The sequence below is a fragment of the Hippichthys cyanospilos genome, chromosome 13 (genome assembly GCF_059441005.1).
Source record: "Hippichthys cyanospilos isolate Australia breed blue-spotted pipefish chromosome 13, RoL_Hcya_1.0, whole genome shotgun sequence".
Lineage (NCBI taxonomy): Eukaryota > Metazoa > Chordata > Actinopteri > Syngnathiformes > Syngnathidae > Hippichthys > Hippichthys cyanospilos.
This window is the reverse complement of record NC_142381.1, coordinates 15266375-15283293: the sequence shown is the minus strand read 5'-3', so window position 1 is coordinate 15283293 and position 16919 is coordinate 15266375. Positions and strand designations below refer to the sequence as shown.

Here is a 16919-nt window from a genome sequence, read left to right as displayed (position 1 = left end):
CGCATTGAATTGCAGACCAAAAAAACAGGTGACGAGAACCTTTGGCATCTCGTTTAGGTGGACCTTGCTCCCCGCCGCCTCATTTATACGATTCAGGTCGTCATGTGTGACGTCAGCTTGTAAGAGCTTGATAAGCATATGTGCAGCACCGATAAGAGCCTCTTAGAGTGACTCAACTGCTTTTTATTTCCCCCCAGCATCTTTCTCAGGTGGCCTTCGTCACTCTATATTCAAAGCGCCGTCGCCTCCACTAAATGACAGCTTCGGTGCATACGCACCCTGCCGTGTTGCATGAATCATCATCGAGCATGTCAATCAATAACTCAAGCTTATTTAAAACTAGGTCCACAATATACTTTAGCATGTGCATTTTTGGGGGAGACAACCGTCACTCAGTTTAAGATATTTACCTGTTGAAAGGCCCTTTTCCAACCGCTAGAGGGCAGTGTTGATAACAGGATTGATAAATGTCCGGTTTTTTTTCCTTTTCTCCAAGATCTACCAACAATTTCATATATATTTCTGTGTTGTATTTTTTTCCTCAGGAACGCGAGTGACGTCACAGGCGTGGCTTGATTGGCTTTATGGTTTAGTAGCAAAATGGCTGACCGAGACAAAGTCGATTGTAAACTTATCAGTGCCTTTTTTTAAGCCTTAAAAAAAAAGACTGAAATTGATTTGATGATAAAGTTGCCGTGAGTTTTCATTGCAAACAAACTTAAATGTTCAAGTGGTAGAACGACGAATTTGACAACGCACACGTGACGTCACCATCCAGCAAACGCAAGCAAGTCCGAAGTTAAGTAACTTAATTTCAAACAATTTGAAGTCGTATGGCCCTTAACAGAAAAATGGATGTCTTTAAACATTATATTAAAACTAAAAAGCGACAAGTGGGATCATTGTCTTTATATCTTTCTATATAAGGTAACAGTTGTACAAATAAGGCACTTTGAATACAAAAGATAAAAAATATACAGTGGATGTGTACATGAGAAAATACTTTGGTTCTGGTTTGTGGACAGTGCTGCCACCCAGTGGCTGCTGTGCAGTCAGGCACTTGAATTACAGTCCAGTCGGCTCAGCTTCAAGCTCACCATATATTTCAAGAATACTGCAATGGAATCCGCTGATCTTTTCATCTCTTGTTTTTTAACCCGTTCCTTTCTCCTGACATAACCGTGTGTCGAGGTCACACATTGGAGGAGGTCAAGCAGGGTGCATTTGGCGAGGAAAAAAAGTCACTGGCGCAGAAGCCCTCCTCAGACAAATGTCCATACTCGTTGTTGTAGAAGGTCTGCCCCGTCAGCTGGTTCAAGAAATTGGGATGCGTGGAGCTGGTGGAGCCGAAGTTGCGACCAAAACAACCTTGCGAGCTTGTCAGGGGTTCCGTACTGCTGCTGCTGCTCATGCGTCTGAAGACAGAACATGGCCCAAAATTAACTCGCCCCTAAAACTATAAGCTGGTTAACTGACTTAGAGACTCGCTTTAGCTATTTTCTAGCTATTTTATTCAGCTAACTTAACAGCTATCTACAGTAACTATTTTGACAAATATCTATCTAGATCAGGGTTGCCAAACTCATTTTTAATCACGGGCCACATTGTAGTTATAGTTTCTTTCAGAGTACAGTAGGAATCCATTTTAAGTGCGTCACCTAGTTTCGAAATCAAGGGCCGGCAAAAACTGTTCAAAAGAGAGATTTGGAACAAAAAGTGTTTTTTTTTTTTTTTCTTTCTTTTTCTGCAAACAACATTTTTGAAAGATGAAGGCAACTTGCAAATTTGGTATTTCAACCAGAAACTTGAAGTCGAATCAGCATTTCGCAGGCGGTGTGCCGGATCTTGCCCACAGGCCTTGAGTTTGACACCCGTGGTCTAGATGGCTTGGAGGCTAGTTTGATAGTTACCTACTCTATTTAGCTAGCTCTCTTTTGGTTAATAGCTTGTCAATTTGGTTAGCTAGCTGGTTTGGAGGCTAGCTTAATAGCTAGCTAACCCAAAAGCTATTGTATTTAGCTATCTTAGGAGTTATCTCCATTATTTATGTTAATACATTTTTCGTTATCAGTCTTGATGTTTTTCAAGCTATTTTAAGAGGTACCTACTGTATCTAGCTTACTCTATGTTGGTTAATATCTATTGTTTATGTATAGTTAATTTTGTATAGTAATGATCATTCAATACAAATTAAGTACCTAGCGTATTAAATTGCAGTATTGAGGGAAATACAATCGCAATTAGAGTGACTTTTCAAAATTGTAGAGCATTTAAAAATAAATCAATTGGAATAAGGACTGCTGTACAATTCACCTTTTTGTCACAGCTCCCTTGTGCCTGTGTTCAAATCTCTCCAACTCATCTGAGGCTAAAACCATCCCGCTGTCCGTCTGGTTATCCTGGAGAGAGAACATCATATATAAAAACAAACAAAAAAAACATTGTTTAATCTGAAAACAAATGTTGGCCATGACCAATATGTAATACTGCTCAGTACGAGACAGTAAGTGGTTGTCATTGAAAAGTAATCTGCTCTAAAGTAAAGTATTCCAATATTAAGGCAGCACGGCGCTCTTAGTGGTTAGTCGAGTTGCCTCGCTGATTGATTCGAATCCCTGCTCAGGCCCTTCTGTGTGGAGTTTGGAGCCACAATTTCCTTCACCTGGTATAACTCCGACTAAATATGTCTTCCTATGACGCAACACAACCCCTTAAAAAGTAAAGCCCTTTGAAAGTGAAGCGGGGCCGAAGAAATAGTTGACAAAATTGCAAATAATAGTCTAAAAGTGCCTACCTGAGTACTCTTCTGAGGGTGCACCTCTAAAGGTAGCTCTTCAAAGGTCTTGACTGTCGGCTGGCTCGCCTTTGAGGCCCCCGCGAGCACGCAGCCGGCAAAGGGCACAAAGTTATAATACCTGCTTGAGAGACGAGCGAGAGGTCAGCACGTCACATACGAGACGGCGCGGCACAATGAGGCTTCGCTCAATTCAGACTCAAATAAGAACACCAAAAGTGAAATGAGCCGAACCTTCCCGAGGGCTTTCAAGTTTAATGAGCGTGCTCTCAGTTAGGTCATTCCATTGAAAAAAAAGAAAAGAAATAAAAGACTTTTTAATGGCAAGGTTGACCTTCTAAATATAAGGGTGTCAAAGTCATAAGTTACAATTTTCATCATATGAATGTCTATTGTATGCGCTGTATATTTGATTGCAGTGTTCCCCCTCTATAACGCGCTTCACCTTTTGCTAATGATGGGTCCCACGACGAGCTCACGGAACAATCCCCGTGTCAGTGCGTGTACCGCTTCGAAACAGTCATGTGACCCTTGCATGAACTGCATCAACTGTCATGGTGGGTTGGATTTTGAGTGCTGGCTTTATTTTGAGGGGTTCTGTTCTTGCGTTAAGCTTGTGTCAGCCAGCGTTAGTTTTGATTTGGTCCACCTGTCTGCGTTTACCCGCCCCTCGTGCGTCCACCGAGCCGCTTCCCCTGCTTGTTGTTTCCTCCCCACCTGTTGCACGTTGTAATTAGTTCATGTGGGTATTTAAGCAGCGTTTTTGTTGCAGCTAGTGTCGGGTCGTTGATGTGTGTTGCAATATGTCTGTGCATCCTCGTGACCACCTGCCCATAGTGTCTTTGTGTTTTGACAGCCTGCACTAGTATTTTTTTTTTTGCAGTGCTGTCCCCTGCCTTTGTTCCTGCTTTCCCTGCAACGAATTAAAATGAACTGTCACACACATCTTCCACTTCGGAGTCTTTCTGAATTTGGGTCCTCCGCCACTGCTATCACGTCCGCATTTCTCCCTACCCCGCCTGGCCGTGACATCAACACGGTACACGAATAATGAAACAATCCAAAATTCACTTTTTTTTTGTGGATTATGGAGCCGCTACAGGGATAACGTAAATCAACTGTCGTGCGGGAGCAATTTTGGATAATAAGGTGTTTATTTCAATCTCCTCGTTTCAATTCATTTTGTTCCATTTTAATTCAACTACATTTCAAGATCACTGTTACTATTCACCTTTTTTCTTTGCAGGTGAAATGTCGCAATTGTTCCTTGGAGTTGGCCTATGGTAAAAAAAAAAGCACCTTCGCAATCTTGAGGCATTATCAGGCCAAGCATGAAGATAAACTCAGGTATTCTTGACAAATACATTAATTTGTTTTCAGCTATTATTCCATTCTCTTATTTTACACATTCATATGTTTTGCCAAGAAAGCTTGTATTTTCTGAAGTAGGAGAAATCGCTTGCAGGAAACGCAACAGACTTCATTTTAAAACTCTGGAGATTTTTTTATTTTTTTTTATTTGTGAAGACAAAGTCCACACGCATTCTCTTTAACATCATTTTCTCTTGGATTGTCACATTATGATAGATGTTCACTTTATTCAAATATATGGTGATATTGAATACACTAGGTCAGATGTCACGTGGGTTGCCTGCAGAGAATTTTAAGTCCAGCAGGTGTCAGTATTCAATGACTCAGTATCATATCAACACTGTCACCACATGCTTTTGTAATTTTTTTTTCGACAGGGTGTTTTGTGGTCTGTCTTGTTCACGAAACAAGAGCTCACGTTTTTCTGCGTCCTGATTGGCTAAGGGATTTCATAATTGCTGTCCAACCTCATAGATTGATCATTAAAATACTTTCTCCTCATTAAACTAATCATAAATATTATGTGAAAATGTTAGCATCTGCACAGATAACTCACATGGGTGAAGAACATGAATGATTGGCTGTTTATCTTCATTTTTCAAATACATGTCTTTAATTCTTTAAAAGCACACTAAGGTGTTCTTTTTTTTAATGGGCCATAAGATTTTTAATATGGAGAGTGAATTTAATTGAGTGATCAGAGAAGCAGAGAAAAAAAAAACAGCCTTTCTGAGTTCTGCGTGGGGATAGACATCTAAAATAGTATATGTAATAAATGAAAAAAAAAAACAATAAATGAACAATACAGTAGATGGAAAATGTGAACTTTTTTTCCTGCATTGAATTGACAGTTGAGACATTATGGAGGTTGCTTTTGTGAAAGCCAAAAATGGACATTTCTGTCCAAAGTGCATTTTCGTCACTAACTCAAAACTAATGTCCTCGACATACGGCTGATTTTGTCAAAACACATCCACAAACCCTTTATGGATTTTACTTATCGCGTTTTTCTTATTTAACGTAACAAAAAAAGATGAATTTAAACACATTTATACTAATATATATATATATATATATATATATATATATATATATATATATATATATATAAAGCCCAATGAAGACGTGGACGTGCTTCACTACCTGTTGTGCAGCCTCAACTCCTCTTCGGATGGAGGCCGTGACGACTCTTGAGAAAAGCCATCATCTTCTGAGCTCTGCGACTGGTTGAGAGGGATGTAGTCCTTCCCGTCCTGAGAGCAACGTTAACACCATCAGCAACAAAACGCACTCGGGGTAGTTTTATCGATTTATTTTCAAAGTTCCGTCTCACGGGCAGACTGTTGTCCTGCAGCAGGTCTCCCAGGGTTTGCACCAGGGTAGGGAAGGGCGGCCTCCCTTTGGGCTCTCCGTGCCAGCATGCCAACATGATGCCATATCTGCCAGCAGAGGGCAGAAAAGTCATACCAGCTGCCCTTGTAATGTTCTAGTTTTCTCTTTTCAGACCGTCAGTAGATATCACTTCAAAGGAAACCCAAATAATATTCAAACACAAGTTGGAACTACAACTACTGTGATTTGATAGAGCATATAGGTGCACTGAAAAAAAAAAGTTCTTTACGATCATTATCTGGCAAACTATTGGAATATAGCCTCGAAAAAATAGACTGATAAATGTTAGTTTACCACTGAATTATGTTCGACTGAGGATCAAATTAAATGAATAGAAAAAACTCAAAGGAAGCACGTTGGCTATTAAAATAGAATGGCCATGTCAGTCAATGATGCCAAAAAACAAATAAAAACAAATGTCTTTAAGTTTTAAAGTTTTATTATTTATAATAGTAGTATAATAGTTTTTTTTAATACTTTTCTCAAAAATGGACAGCTAGCCTTATCAACAAGTGTACTTTTTGTACGGGTATCAGTTTTTACACGGTGCAGTTTATAATCCAGTGCGCCTTGGAAACGGTGAATCTTATAACCAATGTGCCTTATACCCTGGTGCACCTTGTAACTGGTGCACTTTACAACCCGGTGTGCCTTATAACTTGTGCATCTTATATCCCGGTGTGCCTTATATCTCAGTGCACCTTATAACCCATCACCTTACATACTGTCAGAGAAATCTCAGAAAAGAAGACTAGGACAAGCCTAGCTGCTTAAACAGCAAAAAGAGTAACTCAGACCAGCCAAGATTGACTTTTCTACGCCGGCGCAGGGAAAAAAGCTTGAGCAAATGTAACTCGTGGGTCTTCCAACGCCAGTTTTCCACTTGCCCAGCCGTTCCCCCCGGCTTTTATTGAATAGAAGCATAGCAGATTACAAGACACAACAAAAGAGCCAGCCGGGCGCCACCGGCAGCTGGGCCAAGGTCCCGGCTCACACTTTCGTGCGTCAACAGTTCTATCTAAGGACAGGGTCAAGATGAACTAGGATTGCATAAATGGGTAACAATGAACTAAGAACATAATGATAACAACCTAATATATGATTCCCTTCACACATACCAATGCACCTTCTAACCCATTATATATAAGATGTTCACTGAGACTGTCATTTCTAATCTTGTATGCTGTATGGTCTGAAAATTATGGTAATTTGATTATAATTATTATTTTTTTATTTCATAAAATTAGAAAAGCCCTTTTGGATCCAGTTTGGGGTTAGCTATTTCATCCAAACTGGATTACTTTGACCAAATACTTTCTTCCTTATCAGAAATGATGACTGCCGCATTACGTACTGTACATATTATTAAGTGTTCTCTGATTGGTTCACCGCTGCCAGCATACATACTCTTTGTACTACGTCCTGATGTCAGCGGGAAACGGCGCAAATGACGATCGGGCGGTGCGATAGGGCGAACTGCTGATTTGTATTTGTTTTAATCTTATTAGATTTTAATTGTGCCTTATAGTACGGAAACTAAGGTAAAACACAAAACTAAAACAAATACATTTTAATTAAGCCGAGTGACAAAAGAACGGTTATTGCGGCTAGTATAAAAGGACTCTCGCTAATCCGAAATTACTTGCTGTGTATGACCCGCGGCCATACTTTTCTCTCCATGGATAATGATCTTACATTTCAGGCGATGCTGTTTCTGGCGATCTCATTCGAACACCATCTTTTAATCGTTTGCAAAACTCTTCATCAATTTGCACCCCCGGATACGGAGAGGCACCTGGAAGAAAGAACCAGATAGAACAAAGAAAGTGGCGCATGAAAAATTAAGCGTGACGATTTAATCAGCTTCTCAAAATCCAACCAAATTCCCTAGAGATTTCCACTTCAACGGTAGCCCTTTAGAGCCAGAAAACTTCCCTTTCTTTACAAATACGATCAAAAGTTTTCATACCAAGTGAAAAGATTTCCCAGAGGAGCACTCCAAAAGACCACACATCACTCTGGCTGGTGTACACTTTATCAAAAATACTCTCTGGGGCCATCCACTTGAGAGGCAGTCGGGCCTGTGAGGGGGTATCCGCGCACCGGCAAAAATGACAACCGAGGCATTAGAAATGCCATCCGCTCACAAATGAACTACAAATGAAATGTCGTACGTTGCCTTTCCTGACGTAGTCGGGGTCTTTGTATATGTCTCGGGCCAGGCCGAAATCGCAAATCTTCACCACGTTGTTTTCCGACAGCAGAATGTTGCGGGCCGCCAGGTCTCTGTGGATACACTGTAGATACACACACGCGCAAAACCACACATGAATCATAAATGTTGCTGATATACCCGCGTGTGTCCAACATTGTTTCCGACAAGGAATTTAACCATCTGTTAGTTTTATGTTGTTTGAGCGTGTGCTGATATGTGGGACTGGACTTTGTCTGGTAGCTCCTGCAGCTGCTTTACTTAGCGCATTGTCATTGCGACCTACGATCTGCTTTGAAAGTTCAGTACCGTGTTTAGGGATGTTTCTATCGATTCGTTACTTTTGCAGACGTTTTGGACACCAAGAAAAGTTGCCTATGCTAGCCTGTTAGCAATCGCGATTAGCATTAGCATGCTCGTTCTTTTTTTTTTTTATATGTAGAATTCCTCAGTGTGAGTGATTAAAAACAGATACATGAAGGCAGACCATCAGAGATCTCTGAAGAGGTTGAAAGAAGCAGTGAAATGTCTTTTTAACGATCTCCCCAAACACAAAGAAAAAAATCAATTGGGAAAAAAAAAAACACCACCAGAATTGACTAAAGGACATATCTTTGCTGCTCAGGTTATCCAAACTTGGTTCATTAAACAACGTTGATGGTGATTGTCTTCTTTCCTTAGCACATTGTTTCTAATACAATGGACTTGTTTCGGTTTCTTGGTCGGCTTTATTTTTATATGTGTGTTTATTTAGATATTGGAGTTTCTAGATAAGTTCAGTGCTTTAGAAGTGCAGTCCATGTTTATGTAATGGGCAAAGTGTTTAAAAAGCTAACTCTGGCTGTAGATTTCAAAATCCGTCCTTTATATTTATTCATGGTGTGCTTGCCTTCATTTTACTGTAAGCCAAGCTTATAAAACCAAACATTTATCCAACAATGATTCTGCTATTGTTTGTGGGAATAGAGAGGAATTTATTGCTTGTTTGTTAAAGAGTAGGCCTGCCCAACTGTTTTATGCAACCACACTCGTGTAAACGTGGCATTCTGATTAATATTGTGTTTGTAGAATATGAATTTTGCAGGCAAATCCACCAAATATTCCCCATCTCCGAGGACAGCTATTTTGTTGATGATTTTCACCTTGAAGTAACATCACAGTTGCGCAGGTAATGACCAATCACAGCTCATGTTCTATGATTTTGGTCATTTGATGTTTGTAAGCTGATCCGTGATTGGTTATTACATGAGCTCTGAGCAACTGTGATGTTGTTTTCTATCAAAAGCAAGATGGCCGCCACCCTGATATGAGTAAAAGATAGTGGATTTTGCTGCCTAATTCATATTTCACAACAACAATATTAACATACATGCTAGGTATGTCAGTCCGGCCCTCAGCTTGTCGGGTTATTTTTTTTCATTTGGCCCCCATGTCCATTTGACTTTGACACCCCCGGTATAAACCATGTAAAGACGTACAAATATGTCTTTGGGATGCAGTGAGTTAATCAGAATGCCGTGTTTGGTCAAGTGGAGCAGAACACGTCAATATCGAGACAACATGAGAAGAGGATTTTGAAAAAAAAAAAAAAAAACTAATCGCAATATCAAGGGAAAAAAAGATCACGATCACAATCATTCAGCCCCATTGCCTGCCATCATTTTTCAATTAGTTACCCATTGTAAAATATGAAATGAAAAGGGCACACCAAGCTACATGACTGAACGTGACGGAACGGAACAAACACATTTCCATGACGCACAACTATTCAGATTCCAACACACAGTGTACCCTTTTTTTTTTTTTTACCGAAGGCCATTTACTGCCATTCTTGCCAGAGTGCAGGCTTCTGATTGAACAGACCCCCATTCCTCATAATGTGATTGAAAATTTGTTCCCTTTTGTTATACGTTATTCAGTCATAACAATTGAGGAGGATTGCACTCCATTGAGTGCAGCTGACGGGATCGTTGCAGTACGGTGTATTCAGTATGTTATGTTTTGTCTTACATAAGAGGTACATTTTACCGAAAATTCTCAAAATGACACATTTTACCATTTTGCCCCTCCATTCCGACGAAGCTTCGTAGCAGGTCAAAATACCTGCAGTACCAGTCAAACATTTGGAAACATCCTCCGGTTAGGCCTCGGATACGAATCGAATTAGTTGGTTTCATTTTAAAAATCTACAATTTGAAAATTAGCTAAATTGTAAAATTGAGGTTTTCAGTGGCAGAATGCATTTACAAGAGTTACTGGATTTATTTACATTCATGCACAAGCCATGAATGATAAGTTTACATGAAAAACAATTTAAAATCAGTATACATTATTATTTGAATATTCTGCACAGGATTTACTTTTGAATAAATACAGAGGAGTGCCACCCCTCACGTACTAAAATTCTACAATTTGAAATTTCGCTAAATTGTAAAATTGAGGTTTTCAGTGGCAGAATGCATTTACAAGAGTTACTGTATTTATTTACATTCATGTACAAGCCATGAATGTTAAGTTTGCAGAAAAAACAATTTAAAATCAGTATACATCATTATTTGAATATTTTGCATAGGATTTACTTTTGAATAAATTTGGAGTGCCACCCCCCACGTAATATAATTGAATGATAACTAGACCTAAGATTATATTTAAAACATACTGTTGGTCATTTGCAAGTTTTTGAAATTTATAAACATTTAATTTATTCCTTTTTAATGAAAAACGGTCCAAATCTTACACATTGTCCCTTTAAGTAATAAACTACAGTTGAAGGAAACGTAAAGAAAATGTAATTAGAGGGTGTCTCCAAACTTCTGACTGGTTCTGTTTTCCAGCTACCATTCATCAAAATTGTGTTTCAGTGTCAAGAAAAGGCACCAATTCATGAGTGTTTGATAAGACGACAGCCTAATATGTCTGCCTGGGATTTGTCTTCTGTCTCATTAAAAATAAGAAATAAACCGCATTTGTCATTCAGCAGCATCCATCAGTTGTAAAGTATTGCACGTGATTCCTGTTGTTCTTTAACTTGGTAATGATCTGAGCCCCAGTCGACTTCCTGCGAGTGCAACCTCGAGAGACAAATCACCGCTGCTCGCCGACTAATTGCTACAGTGCTGATAATGAACCTTTCTAGATGCCAGGAACTCCATCCCACGGGCCACTTGGAAACTGTAGCAAATTAGATCTTCTATCGTCAAAGGCGTTTTCCACAAATCCTCCACTGTGGAGAGGGAGAAGGAAAAACAAAGATGAAAGGCACGTGTGCACAATCCGCTCGTTTTTTTTTTGCAAATAGGGCTCACGTTTCTCCGCGGCAGGTTTCTGATTGGGCGATGGCGACTGAAGGCCGACGAGTGGGGAGGAGGACGGCGAGGGGGGACGGCGCCGAGTTCTTTGGTCCGTTTGACCGGCTTCAATCATCCGTCTAACCTGGCTCTGAGTTTTGGGAGAGCGATCCTAAGTGGAGGAATGAGAGACAGTTTTATTTCACTAGTCGGACTCACGCGTGAGTGCCTCGCTATAAATTGACAAGAGGAAGGGGGGTGGGTACCCTATAGGGGAGGAAAAACTCTCTCTTTGCTCGCAGGAAGTTGGACAGATTGCCATACTTGCAATATTCCACAATCACCATCAACGGACCTGTTCAGACAAACACAAATGAGACCTATTCGTCTTTTAGAAATGCAATTCAATTTTTATCTCTGTGTTCCTAATCTGAATAAAAATATCCAATTGGATATCAAAATGTTGCGCGTTTGAGAACGTGAAACAGGTCGGTTCTGGAAAATATATGTTACAACATATCTCTGTGAGCTATCCTTTTTAAGGATGTTGGACATGAAAAAACAAAGAGAAGGAACTGACTTTGCTGTGAAAATGCGTATATGAAACTGCTGAGGTCCAGTACCTCCCCCTGCTACGCCTCTGTTTATACAGTGTCCACTACAGAAATTGATTTTTTTTTTGGGAGGGGAGTGCAACAAGGCTCGATTTTTGGCACATTACTCTTTCATTATGTCTTTCGTACTTTGGGTCCATCCCACATAAATGTCTCGTTCCATTATTATGCTGATGGATGCCAGATTTAAGTCAAACCGGCATTTAGTTCATTTGGGGGATGAACTATTGTTAATGCTTTGATTAAAGGACACAACGAATCATAGGCGACTTGAATTGAGAAATGAACTGGCCATTAGAAACAGAAGGCGTATCAGAATTTTTCCCATTAGACTCAAATGCATAACAGTGCATGCATGTCGTGAGGGAGGAAGGGTTTGTGCACCTTTGAGTGAGCATTAAATCAAACTTATGCAATTTGTCCATTTTTTGTCTATTTGTCAACGGTCATCTAGGCAGTATAACAACGCCTTTGTTACGTTGCTGTTGGTATCTTATGACAATCTAGCACAAAAGGAGTTTGAAAAGTTGGACACTGGATCAGAGAATTCCTCCTTTTGTTAGCTTAGCGCTAAGATAGCAACTAGATAGAAACTTTTACACAATCTGTCAATTGAGGTCATTTAGTCAGTGTAACAACACTGTTGATTTGACATCGCTGTTGGCTTCTTATGATGTGGTAGCATGATGGGAGTTTTAAAAGTTGGATGCTGGATCAGTGAATCTCTCCTTTTGTTAGCTTAGCGCTCTCTCCTTTGTTAGCTTAGCGCTATACTAGCTTCTACGACAGATGCAACTTGAATGGATGTAAAGGTTTACATAAAGTGAAAAAAAACACCTTGCGTTCTACCGTTGGACATTGTACGGCGAGGGGTCCTGGAAATTAAAGTGATTTTAAATTCAAAATAAAAACCTTTACAAAGGATGGCATGATATGTTAGCGTGCTATCCGGTGGTGGTATGTTCCAAATGCTTCCAAAAAATGAAGATGATGGTAATGGAGAGTTAGGAATGAGTTTCAGCCTTAGTTTTTATGTATAGTCTGCTGAGCCCTTTTCTCTAATGTTGTTGTCTATTTGTGTTTTTTCTCCTTAGATTTTTGTACAGCTCCTTTTTTTTAAAATAACGTTGGATTGTGTAGGCTCATTAGGATAAGAACTTTGCTGTACTCCCATGTTGTGATTATATAATATACATGACAGACTTGTTTGTGCTTTGAGCATAAATGTCAGGAGAGAAACAACACTAAAACACCCAACCAAAAAAGGAAGTTTTGCTGTGAGCTAAGCGAGGGACAACTAACAGCGAGAGTTCCAGCGAGGACAAAGCATCTGTTCCAACAAAGAGAAACAGCAGAGAGCTCATTTTGTGCATTGATGCACTTCAAACTGACCATTTGGCTTGGTGCAGGCTCCTAATAGGTTGACTACATTCAGGTGGTTGCCAATGTGAATGAGGATCTTCAGCTCAGACATTAAAGCCTTGTGCTCGCTGGCCGTGGCTCCGTCTGAAAGAATAAAAAGGAAGGTGAACAGATTTGAAGTCAACCATGAGCCTTGAGAAGAAAAATATGCTCAAACCTATTCTCACTTTTTGACCCATTGGGTCAGCGCAGATGGAAAACACTCTCAAGGCATAATGTCCTGGTGTAGTGTTGAAAATGAAGCTCCGTTTTTGTTTACTCGTGATCATTAAGCGGCAATGACGAAGCTGAGAATCATTTCACTAGTTAATCTAGTATTTTAGGCTTAATTATCCTTTTGGAAAAAAAAAAAGTAATTCCCTTAAGAAGCAATCACACTTAGGGCTTCCTCTGAATAAAATAAACTGCCTGATACAATTAGGGAACATTGTCTTCTGTAAGTGAAACATAAAAGTATATTAAGCTCAACTTTATGATTGCTAATAAATTGAACTACGGTTTTCTTTCTGGGTTTCATATTTTTTTTAGTGTTGTTCTATTGAGGCTGTTTGTACTTCTTTTTTTTTAAAGAGCAATTTTGGTTTTTCAATTTCACTATATAGCCATTCTTTCCATGCCTATTATGTGAACACTCGAGGAGCACAAAGAAAAGTGTAACTTGAAATTACTTTGTGGAGGGCTGCCACATTTCTTTCAAACATTTTGATTTGACTGTGTTTAATCAGTTCATCCCTTCGCCTCCCCCCCAATAATCTTGCATAGCGTTTGTTATTAGTTTTGCAAAATGGCTGAAATTACTTTTTTTTTTTTTTTTTTCAATGATTACCCCTCTGTGAATTTTTTTTTTTTTTTTTTTCAGCCAGATAACCCCCAACCAGCGCAAAGCATTACTGGATGAAAAAAACAGTGATGCGTTTTTACAAAACCAGGTCTATCTCGCAGAGATTAGTTTGGAGTTATTGATGAACATTTCTCCAAAAAAATTACAACCCTTAAGGTCTCGACTTTCATTTCCCAGCAGCCAAACGATTTAAAAGGTAATCAAAGTATATGAAAATAGGGGAAAGGTAGACTATGTGCACTGGTTAAAGATGAATGTGCCAAAACTTTAAACATTTTTTTTTTTTTAAACAAGGGATTTCAACTTCAGATTGCTGTAACTTTTTCTATTTATGAGCTACACACATTTTGTCATCTTAAAAGTAATTAAGTGTAGAATATGCAGAGTATATGGTGTGTGTGTGTATATATATATATATATATATATATATATATATATATATATATATATATAAAAGGTGCCACTCTAAAACAATTTAGCAATACTGTAATACATTTGATAGATTTACAGTGCATATATCTATTTGTTAGTACTTATGACTAATTGTAATTAACATTAAAAAATAGCCAAGGGTACAGTTCATGTTCCGTTCAATTTGCTCTTAATTTGAAAAGAAAACGGTCCTGTGCCTGACACCAAAGTCCAAGTCCAAGTTGTTTGATTTTGCATTAAAATGCAGCATTTTAGTAATAACTTAGCTCCAATATTTTGCCCAATTCACAGTGACTTGCTTGTAAATAAATAAAAAAAAAAAAAGTACTGTTTCTCTTACGGCATTAAAAGCATTAAATTGATAGATTTGCTGAGCGCAGCAGAAACCCCATTAAACTTTTGTGCTTCCATTTGAGAACGGCTATGACTTAATACTTTTTTCAATACAAAAAAAACGTATATTAACTAATTGAAAATTCAGTGTTCTGTATTTGAAAAAAATGAATCTGACCTTTCAGCATCTTGACGGCCACGGTGTCCTGACGCGCGCTCTTTCCGATTCCGTCGATCGATGCCTCAATTACCTTGCCAAAGGCACCGTGGCCCAAAACCTTTCCTGTCGAAATACATCAGAGCGGCAGAATATTTCGATTTATTGATATTTACAGAGGCAATCTCGGCATCATGGAGAAATTCCAAAATGTAAATGCATTTTGGCAGCTATAGAGACAAGTCAGAAAAATTACAACCGCAATAGCGGCGCTTGGAAAACATAACGCTCCAATGAGTTGCAGCTACGGAGCAGATGCTTTTTTCCTCGGGGTGTTTTTAAAGAGGCGTGCGGGGAGTCGGTGCAATATTAAACATTAGCACTTTTCTTGGCAGTCTGCAATCTAAACCAACCATTAAGAAGTCAGGGAAATGGAAAACGAATTTGTCGGTATATTCTGGCTTTTGTTTTCCCACGTGCGTCGTTGCCACCTGTTCCCGCCATCACCCCATCATGCATCTGTGCTCATCCTCCCCACCCCCGCGGGTCACTCACCCAGTCGAAGTCGGTCTCGGGGGATTTCCCACTGGGAGGAGTCATAGGGCAGGTATTCACACTGCTCATCCAAGGGGACCTCCAAAGGGTCCATGATGATTGACAGATAGCCCGTCTTAATGTCTGCTGGGTTGATCTGAGGAAGAGAGATGATGCATTTGCAGTCAGCTGGAAATGAAAAATGAAAGAGTCACGCCGGTGTGACGAGTATTCCCGGTGACGACGCTGTTCTGCTGTGGAGCAGCTGTGTGGTGATGTCATTTGTAGCAAGTGTACATAATAGGCGATTTGGGAGTCATCATGAGTTTCCCGGTTATGAGGGTTAATAGCTACGAATGGTGGAAATGGGCTCCGAGGAGGCTGACTTAGAGGTGGGTCAAAGGTTAAAGAGGGGCTGCTTCAAGGTGGGGCGCCTGACCCGTTTCACATTGCAGAAAATGAGGATGAGTAAGGCCCAGAAGAACACAGCAATCGCTGCGGTTCCGATGAGAATTATAATCTCCACATTGGCCTTGTCGCTGGAACCTAAGCGGAAAGAGAGGAAAGGCATCTTATGGCGGGAAACATGCAGGACTATATGATATATGATATGATATTACATATTATATTACTCAGGTATTGGTAAGCAACCACATGGAGGAAAATTCCGTGAACACAAAATGTAAACACCCATACCCAATGTCTTTCAAAAAAAAAAAAAAAATCCTTGCATTGAAGATTTCTTGATAGAATGATCAAAAACACTGTTCAAAACAAATTATGTTTTATCTAATATATTATGTATGCACCTTTTGCTCACATTGCACATCTTGGTATTTTCTCAACCGTCTTTATGATGTGGATGACGATTTATGACTGGAATGACTTTTAGTTCATAGCTATGCACTTTCAACAGTCAATAGTTTACTTTTCTTGAGTTCTTAGCTATATCACCGCCTCCTGTATCTTTGGATATGTTTGACGTCAATTGCTGTCATTGGCAGTGAATGTTAAATTGTCTTCTACAAAATGGTGAATAAAGACATTTACTAAAAAAAAAAAAAAACATTTTTACTATTTGATATATGTCAGTGATGCAGAGTGACAGGTAGAATAGTTAGCTCATTTACTGCCACCATGATAAAAATAGGTTTTTGACGTCAATAGCCGTCAACGGCAGTGAATGAGTTATGTTTGAGACTATTTGAATTTGAAGTTCTTTAAAAGGTTTTGGTAAAGCAGAACAGCTTTCAATGTTTTGGGGGGACTTTCTACGTTGTTTGCGTGTGTGTTTTTGTGTTTACACTGAGAGCACCCTTAAAACTGCTGGGTTTGAAGTAATGAAAATTCAGTGAAATAGTTAAAACTGTTCAGGGTCCAAAAATGATCAATGAAATAATTGCCTCAGCATGCTGGGTCAAAATTTTGATCAAAGTGCCCCAATATGTTCAAAATGTACAGCTAACCAATGAGTGGTTTGGGAAAAGAACTCAGGCTTGTTTTTTTTAGTGTGAGAGGATATGAATGTGA

The 16919-nt window shown here is 39.4% G+C and overlaps 1 protein-coding gene across 1 annotated transcript in view; it reads right to left on the bottom strand.

Moving 5' to 3' along the window:
• Positions 1 to 245: 245 nt before the first annotated feature.
• Positions 246 to 16919, bottom strand: part of flt4 (fms related receptor tyrosine kinase 4) — an 86101-nt gene continuing 69427 nt past the window's right edge. The window contains exons 17-31 of the mRNA XM_088431399.1: positions 15829 to 15935; positions 15411 to 15546; positions 14877 to 14981; positions 13063 to 13176; positions 11323 to 11411; positions 11075 to 11228; positions 10898 to 10992; positions 7732 to 7854; positions 7527 to 7638; positions 7253 to 7352; positions 5499 to 5604; positions 5309 to 5418; positions 2795 to 2918; positions 2314 to 2399; positions 246 to 1415 (exon numbers count right to left, since the gene is read on the bottom strand). Of these exons, the coding sequence (XP_088287525.1) occupies positions 1193 to 1415; positions 2314 to 2399; positions 2795 to 2918; positions 5309 to 5418; positions 5499 to 5604; positions 7253 to 7352; positions 7527 to 7638; positions 7732 to 7854; positions 10898 to 10992; positions 11075 to 11228; positions 11323 to 11411; positions 13063 to 13176; positions 14877 to 14981; positions 15411 to 15546; positions 15829 to 15935 (1784 nt within the window). The 3' untranslated portion in view covers positions 246 to 1192. The remainder of the gene's footprint in view (positions 1416 to 2313; positions 2400 to 2794; positions 2919 to 5308; positions 5419 to 5498; positions 5605 to 7252; positions 7353 to 7526; positions 7639 to 7731; positions 7855 to 10897; positions 10993 to 11074; positions 11229 to 11322; positions 11412 to 13062; positions 13177 to 14876; positions 14982 to 15410; positions 15547 to 15828; positions 15936 to 16919) is intronic.